The sequence below is a fragment of the Heptranchias perlo genome, chromosome 28 (genome assembly GCF_035084215.1).
Source record: "Heptranchias perlo isolate sHepPer1 chromosome 28, sHepPer1.hap1, whole genome shotgun sequence".
Taxonomy (NCBI): Eukaryota; Metazoa; Chordata; class Chondrichthyes; order Hexanchiformes; family Hexanchidae; genus Heptranchias; species Heptranchias perlo.
The window spans coordinates 34,731,842-34,746,400 of NC_090352.1; the positions used below are offsets into that span (position 1 = coordinate 34,731,842).

The window sequence follows — 14,559 nt, forward strand, 5'->3', positions numbered from 1 at the left end:
CGGCCTGATTTAAATTTGACCAGGTGAACTACGGGTCGCCAAGCAGGTGCCCCGATCCAGCTCGCCGGATTAAGGACTCAAGGTAAGTTGCGGGGGGATGAGGGGGATCATGATCGCAGAGGGTGCGGGTCCCAGGGTGGCTGCGGCCCATATTATTTTTGTGGGACCCAGATGAACACTCCTGCTCCTGCGGGGCCCGCAAAACTAATCTGACACTTACCTTTGGCCGGATCTCTTCGGTTCCACCGCCCGCGGAACTGGTCGGAGTGTGCACGGCTCAGGTTCCAACCAGTTCCATCCTAAAATGGCAATCGGGGTCCTATCTATGTCGTAGTACCCTGATTTCCATGTTAAAGGGGTCTATCACCTGCCTTGGACACTCGGCGGTGGGCCCCTTTCAAAATGGACCCGGCTGCATCGTCACTGTTAACAGGGCACTGAGGTTGCCGACCCCATTTTGAGTTCGTTACCACCCAGTTAATGACAGGCGACGGCAGTCAAAATCGACCCGTCCACCGCCAAATTAAGATTATCATTGCTCTAACTTATACCTGTATGACGAGCATTGAGAATGAGTGTGGAACTAATGCCAACTGATGTGAAATCGCAGCACAACTTTTTCTTTCGCCCATATATATTGGGCCTTGAATTAATTTTACGGAGGGTCATTAACAGGGAACAGTAGAGAAGAAACCCTTATTATATCCACCAAAAGTGGAGGTGGCCCAAAGTCCCAGAGGTGGAAGGATAGCGTTACGATACACTGCACGTCCCAGTCTCAATCAGGAAGAGGAGACCTCTATGTCCTCTGTCTGCCTTTATTTGAACCCAAGCCCAGAGGTGGAAAAGATGTATTCCAGCACACTGCTTCACCCATGTCCCGCATTAGAAAGATCTCAATTCCCTCTGTCTGGGCTAAATTTGAAACTACCTGTACATGCTTGGAGGTGCCATCCTTCAGATGAGATATTAAACCAAGGCCCCCTCTGGCTGGGCATTACAGTGGATGCTAAAGACGCCAAGGCACTATTCACAGAAGGGCAAGGAATGTCCGAGTCAACATTCCTCCCCTCATCCAGAATACCATAAAGAAAACATTTTCACTGATCATTCATCTCATTGCTCTTTGTGGGATCTTACTGTGTGAAAGATGGCTGCTGAGACTGCTGGCATTACAACAATGGACCTCAAAGTGATTTAGTACGTGATGGCACTGAGATGTGATAAAGCAAGATATAAATGCAAGCATCTCTTTTTTTTCCAACCCTTAGCCCAGACATCAAAGGGCATGGTTTAGCTGCCTGTGCTCTGCTACAAAGTTCCCAAGAAAAAAAATCATTCTCAGAGTAAATATGAGCATGTAATGGCAATTACTAAAGAATGAAACATTGGCAAATGATAGACCACTAGCACAATTTACTGGTCAAATCTGTTATGGTACATGTTTTATTCAGTACTCACAGGGAGTGTAACAGTGCCATTGAAGACACAGAGACAGTTAAATGTAACAGCACGATGAGGTCCCCCAGCAATGTAAAACATGCTTGACTCCAAACCAGACGGTCTCAGGTCCAGCTGTCTGAGGACTACCTGTCGTCTAAATTCCTCTACCTCCCCATTAGATGAGCTTTGCCAAGTCCTAACTGGACCCCAGGAGTCTAAATAAAAATAAATACATTGGTCCAACTCGCTCCGCCAGCGTCAAGCTCCTGGCCATTTGAGTTGTGCGGTGGTAGTCACGTCGTGGTCCATGGCTTGCACTGTGCACAATCCCAGATGGTGGAGGACGCTCTGGCGATGAGCAGGAAGAAGAAGAAATAAAGGTTTAAACCTCCAGGTTCTGTAGGACACTGCAATAGGCCTAAGCACACCTGGGCAAAAGAGGGAGGAAAGCAGCTGGGGTCCCTGCTCCTGATTAATGTCCAGTGACTCCTGCTGGATGTCAGATGAGGATAGGATTGGACCCGATTGAAGAAGCTCCATTCCTTCCCCCTTCCCTCACGGTCAGGAGACCCCGCTGACACTCACTCGGACATGAAGATTAGTTACTTGGACGAGGTACTAGAAAACAGCAAGTGCTTGTAAGAATTGTGCCATGTGAGTCAGCACCCTCGAGAGAGAGAGAGGGCGGGAGAACACTTTTTGAGGTTGTGGGGGGGAGGATACTTTGTTAGAACTCCAGGGTCCAGCAGGACTCTTATAATGGAAATGTGAAGAGAGGCTTTGTACTTCTTGGAGAATGCTTTTTATGTTAATCAGTATCTCTCTAATCTCTCATTCGTGGCCTGCAAACTTTGAGCTAATATAGCTGTTCATAGAAAACTCGCCTTAAAATTATGTGAAAATTAAGTAGGAAATCTTGCAGAAATGAAATAATAGACTTTTTTTTGTTTGATTTTTTTTTTGGCCTTGTTTCCAATAAGAAACTATATTCAGGTGTTTTAACAGTGTTTTGATGACTTTGTTATAATGCTTCAATCCTGATTTGACCATTCCCCTTCCCACATGGGTAGATTTTTTTCCCTGAAAGTTATTGCCTGCAACCTCCAGGGGGCGCTACCAGTGCACTTCCAGACCTCTTGGAAGCTGCTTGGTTTGGAGGCCGACTCGTGTGTGACCGTTGCTTAAATCTGCAGCAAAGATCACTGCTAAAACGATTAAAGTTGCAGTATCCCTTTTATTTCTTTAAAGAATCAAACGCAAAATTTAAAAATATATTGGAGGCTGAAAGAAGGAGCCGCTATCTTTTTTTTTTCTCTCTCCTGAATCGGTCCTGGCTGGTATCCTTTATGTTTCCCGACTTCATGAGTGTTAGCAGGCAATTCAACCACAGATGGTATCACAGCCAAACCAAGCCTGCTAACAACTTCACACACACACACACACACACTCGCTTTCCAGCAGGGCTTAATGAATGGCAATCAGGAGCAGGAGGCTTGGATCAGATCTTACCCCCACCCCCCAAGGCCTGTGCATGCTGAGGCCATTTGTGGAGTGCTGAGATCAGGGGTTGAACCCAGGACCTTCCTGGTCTGCATAGCTTAATGGTGTATCAGGGGCTGCCTTCACCTACTAGGCCATCGGGGCGAGCAGCCCGTCAAACCGCTAAAATGTAATCTTTCAAAATAAAATCTTTCTGCTAAAAATGTATTTTGCCGTGAAATAATTTGTGCTGGGAAAGTGAAATAATCTTTTGATAGTAGAAATCCGATTCTTGACTACAGGCCTACTCCAGTTCCTAGGAATATGATTTACTTTGCCTAATAACGTTTTACAGCCTTTTCTTTAAAAAACAACCGCACAAGCAATAAATAAAATTAGGTAGGGCTGTCATTTGCGCTACCGTTTTATTTGGTGAGTGCTGCACAAATTGTTTGTTCATTATATGGTAAGTGGCACCTTTTCAATGGAATAGGGTTATGGGGAGGGATGTGCTGCACAGGTAATAACAATACGCAGCCCACTTTATTTCGGGGAAGGAGGCTCCTCATCAGTGTTTAAAACCTTTCAATTCCATCAAATCAGCGAATGAACATCAAAACATTACTGCTGTCAGGTGGCATTTCTTATTTTTCTTTTGTATTTATCAGAACTTTTAGTGCTGGAGAATGGAACCTTTTATTCCTGCTTTTGTTACCCAGGGGGAGGATCACTATGCGCTTGATTAGCACCCCATCCACCACCTTAAACATTCACTCCCTTCACCACCGGCGCACTGTGGCTGCAGTGTGCACCATCCACAGGATGCACTGCAGCAACTCGCCAAGGCTTCTTCGACAGCACCTCCCAAACCCGTGTCCTCTACCACCTAGAAGGACAAGGGCAGCAGGCGCATGGGAACACCACCACCTGCACGTTCCCCTCCAAGTCACACACCATCCCGACTTGGAAATATATCGCCGTTCCTTCATCGTCGCTGGGTCAAAATCCTGGAACTCCCTTCCTAACAGCACTGTGGGAGAACCTTCACCACACGGACTGCAGCGGTTCGAGAAGGCGGCTCACCACCACCTTCTCAAGGGCAATTAGGGATAGGCAATAAATGCTGGCCTTGCCAGCAATGCCCATGTCCTATGAATGAATTTAAAAAAAACGTAGTAAGTGCATCAACAAAGAACATGTTTATCGTGCCAATGCAAAAGGTGCCCAGAGCAATTGTCCACCCCCCACTCCCCATGTCAATGTCAAGTGCTCTCATGTGGGCATACCATGTTCAGGTGTAGAGTAAAATTCCCTCTGCTTTCCACAGCCTTGGAGAAGTAACCCCCCCTTTACTGTGCCAACTTGAGCTTCTCAACTTCTTGCATCTGCTTGTTGAGAATACCAGTTTGTACCAAATTAGGGACAGACTTGTGCAGTGGACTTAGTTCAGTGGAGACTGCCCAACCCCATTTCACATTGGACCCCAGAGCTTGTAGAGAGAGAGGAGACTTTCATCTCCAGCAGCCTGGGCTGGACTTGAGCCCCAAGTCCCAGAGGTGAAAAGAACCAATGTTTAACCCACTGTCCCAACCAGCTCCCCACCACCCACTCTTCTGCAAAGTATTACCTTAAATCTAACGCTGTTCACAAAATATCACTGTGTGTGTGTTCTGTGTCTGCAATATTAAATGTCCCATTTAGATGGTGGGATTTTAGAAATGAAAGGAAATGAGATTGAACGGGTGAGTAAAGTCAATGTTGTTTTAATACATCTGAGGTTTAGGATTTGACGTGGAGGGTAATTATTTAGACTTGGCTTTAGGGAGGACAATTGGTGCCCCCTTATGCCTCCCTCCACACACACTGTGAGCACTGCCACAGTCCTGAAACCCAGACCTTCTCCCCACCCCTACCTAAAAAGTACTGTGTGAAAGTAGCTGTGTAGATTTACATTTTCAATTGTTTAGATGGGTTGACAAAAAGGGATACTGCACTTGTTACCTTGATTTCTTCCAAAAAAAAGTTTTTTTTATATAGATATATATATATTTAAAGCAATTCTGTAAATTCAGGTACAACAAATTTTATATTTAGTACAGAAAAAAATTAAATAAATGGAGAGGATTTAGTTTCCTCATAAAATGGAGCCACATCCTGAATAACAAAGGTAGCGTCTTATTTCCACTTAAGTTGACTCCGGGCAACTTCTATCCAAATCTAGGGGAGACAAAGCAGAAGCCAACGAGTTAAACCAGAACAGCACAGACTCCAGTGTCGATCCTATCTCGATCCGTGGCTCGTGTATAAACCATCCACCGCCTCCTTGAAAAAAAACACCTTAGCATAAGCTGTAATAGGGTAGCAATATAATCTGTAAACATATATTTCCGTAAATTAATACACGTCAATTATATAAGGGCTGCACATTGTCCAAATTATAGGTAGACACTTAAAAAAATTATTCCATTATGAATCTTTTCATACAAGTATGTGGCCTCCAGTTTTTGGTACTTGGATGATTCTAGCTCTGGACTTTATACCATGTTCATCCTTTGCGATTATACAATGCATATTATTCAGCTGGGATCGTCACAATGAAACCTCATTAGAAGGTGGCTGATGCCAGCTTCTTTTTTTAGAGTTGAGAAAGATGCCCATGTCTACGCAGAAAACTTCTAGAACCACCATTGCTTTGGTTACCATCGTTCGTCCTCGCATTAAAAAAAACAGAATCCCTCCAGGAAACAATGGTGCAATCAGAGTTTTAGGGGTGTTCCCAAGCACATTTTAGCAGCAGGAATGTCAAATCGACGCTGGGAATTTTTAAATAGTATTTCCAAGTGCTCTCTTCGATGCATTTTTGCTGCCCGTAGGTAGTGTGGGAACCCTTAGCTGTGTTGTCCCGTGTTTGCCGATTCATTTCCATTGGGTGTGTTATTCCAACAATTTCCAATTATATTCCAATGATCCAAAACAGAATGCCATCCAACAATTCCGTGGTCTGCCTAAGCACACAGTAACAGTATTTAATCACTTGTAATTTAAAAATTTTCTTTTTTTTTTCTTTTTTTTTCTCTTTTTTTTTGGTCCCTACTGGATTGACGGCAGTGTTAGAATGTTTTTGCCCTTCTCATTACTGGGGGAGGGGAGAGGTGGGGGGGTGTGTGTGGCAGGCTCAACGGATGACGAGGACCAAAGCCGCCAGGAGGGTGAGCAATCCGGCCCTCGGGCTGGGGCTGCCCCCACCAGCGGGCTGTTGGATCCCGGGCGGTGGCTCGAAACGTGTCCGGCGGGTGCATTTAATCCGTGACTTGCGCTTGGGAGGGAACGGGGGGACGGTCTGCGATTTCTGGCCGACGTCGGGCAGGTAATCTCTGCCCCGCATCCCATCGAGGTGCTGGTGTACCTCGTTGGGCGACTTCTTTGGTGTGGCCTCCCCCGAGTAGGTTTTGGCCGTGTCGTCTTGCTGGGTCGTGCCGTTCTTGCCGGGCAGGCCGTGTTCCGATCCCGAAGAGGGTGAGCCGGTGTGCAGCCGGTGCCCGGGCTCCAGTTCGTCCTTGACCGTGCGATGGGGGTGCTGCTTGGGGCTAGTTCGGATCTGATTGAGCGACTCCGACCCTGTGCAGTTCTTAAAGAGCCGGGCAGAGAGGACCTTTAGATCTTTCCCCTTTAGATCCCTGGGGGATTCACAAATCACACTGGAGCTTGATCCTCTGAACCTTTGGAGCCATTCCCACAAGGATCGAGCTTTACAGGTACATTCCCAAGGATTTCCATTGAGCCTGAGGTACTGCAGTGACCCGAGCTCGGCCAAACATTCCCCAGGAAGCGAGCTCAGGCTGTTATTGAACAAATATAAAATGGCTAGCCTCCGAAGATCGTGGAAAGCTCGTTTGTTAACCCAATGAAGCCTATTCTGGTGCAGCAAGAGACGATCAAGGTTGATCAGCCCTCTGAAGGTGTTTTGAGACAAGCTCAATAACTTATTCCCATGCAGGAAGAGCTGAGTAAGGTTGACCAACTCCAGAAACAGATCATCCTGGAGGTACTCTATGTGGTTGTCCTGTAGATAGAGATACTGTAAGTTGTGGAGGCCCTCAAAGATTCCATTGGGCAGAAAGGTCAATCCACAACGATAGAGATGCAAGGCATGAAGCTTCTCCAAACCGTTGAAGGTCTCTGCATCCAGGAACCTCAGATATCGATTGTCCCCAAGGTCAAGCTCCTCGAGGAGGCTGAATCCACGGAAGGCCTCTGGGTCAATGAAAGTGATGTTGTTGGAGTACAACCAAAGGGTGACCGTGGACGGGCTGAATGTGTTCCTCAATAGAAGAGTTATCCTGTTATTTTGGAGGAATATTCTCTCGCTATTGACAGGAATTCCTTCTGGGATGGAGGTGAATCCGTGCGACTGGCAGGTGACAGTCATAGGAGAAGGATAACAAACACAGTGTCTGGGACAAGAGACTGAAATATGGAGCTCCAACCCGAGCAACACCAGGAACAGCTCGAGGCCACACCCTGCAATAGGAGAAAACACAAATGTTGAGTCACATTATCAGTTATATACAGTCCGATCATGTGAGGTGACTTTGCTTTAAAAACTTTAACTAGTCTGGAAAAAAGACTTGAAAGTAATTCACATCATTCCAGTCTAACGTGGTTAACCAAAACAGAAATATGTTGGTGTACCTCGTCTAGCATTGATCATACACGCGCGGACCAGATGCTACGAAACCTGGTCATCTAATACCTGAACCCTTCTCGCCTCTGGCCTCCAACCTCTCTCTCCTCCCCACTGCAACCTTCCTTGTATGTCAATCAATCTCTCTCTCTCTCTCTCTCACTATTTCCTGCTCCAGCTCGCTTTCCCAGGACTTCAAAAACTATCGCGCGCCCTACCTCCCCCAGTCTTCAGAGTGTAAAGCTCAAACTCTGTGTCGCCTCACTCTGTGTTACTCGTAATCTGCCTCGCTTTCCATTCCTACAGTTTTCAACCGTAGCGTTTTCCTGTTTCTGAACAAAAACAAATTATTGCGCACCAGGAGGTGGCAGGTTTTATCCGTTATGGTCTTCTCAGTTCCCAATGTCAGCCGTACTTTGATGGGGAGGTGAGTCAACCTGATATGCTCCTGATCGTATTGCAGCAAGATTAAATTAAAATGGTAATAAAAGTATTAGTTATTATTTTTCTTGGCACTCTTTCACATTGCCTTTTACCCTTCGTTTTGGGAATGGCCCTCTCTAAGCTGGCCAGGGACAGCGAGCAAGGGTTGGCATTTGGCAAGGTTTTCCTACATTTTGTCCAGGCAAGCTGCCATGATATGCCTTACATAATTGAACCAAGACAGTGTGTGTCAGTGGCTTAAGTGTCAGCTGTGGTTCAGTGGTTAAGACTCTTGACCTGAGTCAGAAGGTTATGGGTTCGAGCCTCACTTCAGAGACTTTGAGCACACAATCTAGACTGATACTCCAGTGCTGCATTGAGGGGGTGCTGCACTGTCGGAGGTGCTGTCTTTCAGATGAGATGCTAAACCGAGGTCCCGTCTGTCCTCTCAGGTGAGTGTAAAAGATCCCACGACACTATTTCGAAGAAGAGCGGGGGGAGTTTGCCCCGGTGTCCTGGCCAATATTTATCCCTCAACCAACATCACTAAAACAGACAATCTGGTCATTTATCTCATTGCTGTTTGTGGGATCTTGCTGTGCGCAAATTGGCTGCCGTGTTTCCTACATTACAACAGTGACTACACTTCAAAAGTACTTCATTGGCTGTAAAGTGCTTTGGGACGTCTTGAGGTCGTGAACGATGCTGGAAAAATGTGAGTTCTTTTCTTTCTTTCTTGTTCAATCATGGAGGGGCCATCAAAATCAAGCCCAATCCTGCCTTCACCCCACGGTGACACACTGTTTCCAGCACACCGTGATCGGACCGTAGTCGAGAGCAGGTACCCTGATTGGTTGGTTCCCCTCCCTCGTCCAATGCAGCTAAAATAGTTGTAGCTCCCCGTACTGACACCTGGCTAAGACCAGCTAATTCAACACAAACTGGGGATCAAACCAAGGACTTTCTAAGTCTATACAGCTCAGTACCACAATGGATGATGATAGGATAGATGTGGAGAAAATGTTTCCACTTGTGGGGGAGTCCAAAACTTGAGGTCACAAATATAAAATAATAACTAACAAATCCAATAGGGAATTCAGGAGAAACTTCTTTACCCAAACAGTGGTAAGAATGTGGAATGCGCTACCACAAGGAGTAGTTGAGGCAAATATCATAGATGCATTTAAGGGGCAGCTGGATAAGCAGATGAGGGAGAAAGGAATAGAAGGGTGTCCTGATAGGGTTAGATGAAGGAGGGAGGGAGGAGGCTCGTGTGGAGCATAAATGCCGGCTTAGACCAGTTGGGCCGAATGGCCTGTTTCTGTGCTGTAGTTTTGATGTAACTCGATGATATAACTCGATGTGAGGTCTGAATTTTCTCAAATTACTTGTCTCGAGAGATGTGCTTAAAAATGTATACACTGGCATAACAATGGGCTGTGGCACTGATTGCAAGGATGGAGGGGTCACACTTGTGAGTTCGTGCTGCGTCACTACTCTAACCATGTCGGCCTGAGGAGAGAGGGAGGATGGTGGGGGTGGGGGAAAGAGGAGGGAAAGAAAAGGCTGAATCTAACGGCATTGCTCTTGCACATGCCAGCTACCAGATCAGCTGTCACATAGCTGGGCTCCTACTTGGGGAACTGAGGTGGGGGGGGTGGGTGGGGGAGGGAGCCCCAGAGTGACCAGAAGCAGGTTTGATTTGTCCCCTTTCTTGCTCCATCTCATTCCATCGTGGTCCTGGTCTTAACGCTCTGCCCAAGGGGAGAAAATGGTGAGATAACCTGAATAGAAATTGGTTTTGATATACGGGAAGAATTCCTGTGACCAATTTGAAAGCCGCACTAAACGGGGTCTCGCTACTGCAGTGGGACTGGGTTTACATCTGGCCCAGACTGGCAGGATTGAAGCCTCCTCTGTCCGCTGCCTGTAAGCATCTTTGGGACGGCCCCAATCCAGTGTGCTGTGGGCCCAAAACCATTGCCCCAAACTCTGATCTGGCACCAAGTTGGTTAGTCTCACTCGGGGACAGTTGGAGGTTGTGTGACCCAAGAGCCCTGCACAGGGCCCCTAACAACCAACTCAAGAGTTGCACTGATGAGAGCAGTCTGGAGTTGCCGCTTTTTTTGCCAAGTTAAAAAAAAACCATATGGGGGCAGGGTAGGTGCCAGCATTCTGCTATCATTCTCCTCTGATTGTAAAAATTCAACAGAAGCCTTTGCAACTAAAATGGCTTCTACATCACAAGGCACAGAAACAAAGCGGGGTGGGGGGGGGGAATGAGCTTCGATTTTCTGCCATCTCGGCCGTAGTCTAGGGGTTGCAGCCTGTGTGGGAGAGGTTTTGTGACCGTGGTGGGGGGGCATTAAGAATAAGAAATAGGAGCAGGAGTAGGCCATACGGCCCCTCGAGCCTGCTCCGCCATTCAGTAAGATCGTGGCTGATCTTTGACCTCAACTCCACTTTCCCGCCCAATCCCCATATCCCTTGAGTGGTTGCTGGTCTAAGCGCTAAGCTCTGAAATTACCTCCCTAAACCTCTCCGCCTCTCTCCTCCTTTAAGACCCTCCTTAAGACCTACATTTTTGACCAAGCTTTTGCTCACCTGTCCTAATGTCTCCTTCTTTGGCTCGGTGTCAAATTTTTTGTCTGATTACGCTCCCGTGAAGCGACTTGGGACGTTTTACTATGTTGAAGGCGCTATATGAATGCAAGTTGTTGTTGTTGTGGGGTTACTGAGGATGATTGGGGAGAGAAGGCAGAGGGATTTTATACCAGAGCCTTGTGAAGGGCAGACTGAGACTAACTGCAAAGATATGGCTGAGTGTCAGCGTGCAGAAGTGCTGGAACCTTTCAGCTCCGTGCACCTTCTGAAGCAAACAATATTGTTTTGAATTATTAAAGAGACATTCACGTTTCTTTTTTCCTCTTACATATTTTAAACCTGAAATCCTGCAAGAATATAGAAACAATATGTATTGTTTCAAACCAATTTAAAAATAGTTTTATCCCTCATTTATATATGAAACATAAAAAGAGAATGCTGGAACTCTAAACTAAAAATGGAAACCACTTGGAATACATAACAGGTCAGTCAGCATCTGAAAAGAAAAATGACAGGTTATGACTTTTCGGCACACATCCTTCATCAGAACTGATCGAGCAAACATGCCCAAAATGCTGGAACCTGTCTTTTCTCTTTCCAGATGTTGAATGACCTGCTCTTTATTTCCAGACTTGCATTTACACTGCTGATAATTCAGAGTCATTTTGCCCCTTTTTAAAAAAAAAGTTGAATTATTCAATAACACGCAATAAAAATGGCAAAGTGGAAACTTAATGGTGAAACAAAATGGAATCATCAGATAACTTGAATGAAGCAGCTTTGAATTAAGAGGTAGAAAGAAAGAACTTGCATTTATATGACGCCTTTCACAGCCTCAGGACGCCCCCAAAGGGCTTTACAGCCAATGAAGTACTTTTGAAGTGCAGTCACTGTTGTAATGTAAGAAACATGGCCGCTATTTGTACACAGCAAGATCCCACAAACAGCAATGTGATACTGACCAGATAATCTTTTTTTTAGTAATGTTGGTTGAGGGTTAAATAGGAGCAGATTGTCTAGGGTCTTATCACATCTCTCAAACATCTCAGATCACTTCACATACAATAAATTACAGCGACTGTTGTGTTGCAGTGTTAGGAATGTACATTTTGTATTAATATAGACAAGAGGCTACAGTCCTGTGCCTATAAGCCAAGGATAGATTCAACACTCAGTCAAACACTTGAAGTTTTATTAATGATTAAATGCTACACATACTCACGATGAACACCTGAGGTTATAAAGGAAGCTTTGCCACAGAAGATGCACACATTACAGCTCAATCCTCCAGATGTCTTCCTTCTTTATCTCCCGATCTATGACTACGATTTTACACCATTTATACTGTTTCTAGCTGCACTAATCCTCTAGGCATCTGCATACCGTAGCCCCTTTACTCACTCTCAATCTCCGTTCTGACGTCTTATGGTCTCGCTTTGGTGTTTTCAGGTCACAAAAGGGGCCACGCCCCCAAAACAACAATATTGAGTCTCTAGTTTAGCGTGATAAAGCAAATCTAAATGTAAACATGTGTCAGCCTGGCCTCTTGTACAGATATTGTACAATTAGTTGTTTTTGCAGTCTTTAATTCTAAGATTTAACTACAGAATACAAAATGGAACCTAACATAAGTGACTCTTCTCACATAAAATGGTTTCCCTTACTATTCCTCAATCTTAATCTCTAACAGTAGCCAAAAGTGACAGCCATTTTGCACACAACACAAATGCCACAAACAGCAATCGGGTTTAATTATTTTTGGGTGCTGAATGTTGGTCATTGCACCTCCCTGCTCTTCTTTCAATTGTGCCATGGAGTGTCAGCCTGGATTGTGGGCTCAAGTCTCTGGGGGGAGGCTCGAACTGACAACCATCTGACTTAGAGGTGAGAGTGCTGCCAACAGATTGCTTCTAAACTATTTATTATTTTACGGGCAGCACAAATGTAGCAAGTTTGATTTGGTCCACTCCTCAGTTCCTGGCCATAGCCTGCCTCCATCCTGGGGGAAGGACTGAGCAAAGAGTTCTCTCAGAGGGCATGAATTACATGGAATTTACAGCACAGAAACAGGCCGTTCGGCCCAACCAGTCTATGCTCCACACAAGCCTCCACCCTCCCTCCTTCATCTAATCCTTCTATTCCTTTCTCCCTCATGTGTTTATCTTGTTTCCCCTTAAATGCATCAATGCTATTCGCCTCAACCACTCCTTGTGGTAGGTAGCGAGTTCCACATTCTAACCACTCTCTGAGCAAAGAAGTTTCTCCTGAATTCCTTATTCAATTTATTAGTGACTATCTTATATTTATGACTCCTAGTTTTGGATTCCCCCACAAGTAAATATACCCTATGAAACCCCTTTATACTTTTAAAGACCTCTGTTAGGTCATTCCTCAGCCTTCTCTTTTTTAGAGAAAAGAGCCCTTTCCTGATAGTTATAACCTCTCAGTTCTAAAGAAGGGAGAAATTACTTAGGGGTGGGCACTGCCTTGTGTCTGTTTGCAAAGGCCTGGGAGCAGTTGTTTCACCCGCCCCCACACCCCCACGTCCAGCCCACCCGTTACGTGGCTGAAAGGGAAGAAAGAAATGGGGAAATATCCTAAAATAAAAATAATGTTCAACAAGATTCCTGTGACCAAAATCGATGGCAATGTTAAATGAGGACTGGGTGCTGCAAGGGGTCAGATACTGCCCTTTCATCTCTAGGACCTGGTTCAAATCCAGACTGATGGGATGAAAATCTCTGTCTGCTGCTTTGGGCAGTCCCAATCCAACTCTTAATGGGTAAGTGCCAACAGCACAAAATAAGCCCTCATTTAGTGCTACGTTGGGCACCTCACTCAGAGAGGCCACAGGATGGCTGGTGTGACACATATGTCCACTGGGGTGGGGGGAGGGTGTTGTTCTGAGGTTGCGGCTGAGGCACCTTGTTGGGGATGATTTGAACAGTGGCAGCTGTGGCTCAGTGATAGCACTCTCCCCTCCGAGTCAGAAGATTGTGGGTTCAAGCCCCACTCCAGAGACCTGAGCACAAAATCCAGGCTGACACTCCTAGTGCCAGTATTGAGGGTGTGCTGCACTGTCGGAGGTGCCGTCTGTCGGACGAGATGTTAAACCGATGTCCTGTCTGCCCTCTCAGGTGGCTGTAAAAGATCCCATGGCACTATTTTGAAGAAGAGCAGGGCAGTTTTCCCCTCTGTCCTGGACAATATTTATCCCTCAACCATCATCAGTAAAACAGATTATTTAGTCATTATCACTTACTGTTTGTGGGATATTGGCTGCTGCGTTTCCTACATTACAAACGCAATTACATTTCAAAAATACTTCATTGACTGTAAAGCCTTTCAGGGTGTCCTGAGGTCGTGAAAGGCGCTATATAAATACAAGTCTTTTTTTTTTAATTGGGCAACTGTGCCACTAGCTGCCCCAGGAAGCTGTGAAAGCTACATCATTAAATAAATTTAAAACAGATATCGACAGTTTCCTAGAAGTAAAGGGAATTAGGGGTTACGGGGAGCGGGCAGGAAATTGGACATGAATTTAGATTTGAGGTTAGGATCAGATCAGCCATGATCTTATTGAATGGCGGAGCAGGCTCGAGGGGCCGATTGGCCTACTCCTGCTCCTATTTCTTATGTTCTTGTATCTGACCCGGGAGTGTGCGTGACACTGGGAATGTGCCCTCTTCCCACTAACCTCCCTCATCTCAGTGAGTGCAAAAGTTTTCCAGCATCTCAGCCGAATGACTTACTCGAAAGAGCGTTGGCCATGAATTTATAAATAGTGCAAGGCCAACACGACGTGAGTTGTGTGTATGTGGGCGTTTCTTCACCAGCGGGGCCCGAGTGCAGCAGTTAAGAAGCTGTGTGGAAGAAGTTCGCAGCAGATTCATAAGGTGGCTAATTAGCAGCGAATTTCCACTTTA

General features: G+C 45.8%; 1 protein-coding gene across 1 annotated transcript in view; it reads right to left on the minus strand.

Annotated features, from left to right (window-relative positions):
• Window positions 1–1,415: 1,415 nt before the first annotated feature.
• The window catches only part of rtn4rl1b (reticulon 4 receptor-like 1b), a 44,045-nt gene continuing 30,901 nt past the window's right edge, over window positions 1,416–14,559 (minus strand). Inside the window, exon 2 of the mRNA XM_068008459.1 lies at window positions 1,416–7,443. Within this exon, the coding sequence (XP_067864560.1) occupies window positions 6,098–7,443 (1,346 nt within the window). The 3' untranslated portion in view covers window positions 1,416–6,097. The remainder of the gene's footprint in view (window positions 7,444–14,559) is intronic.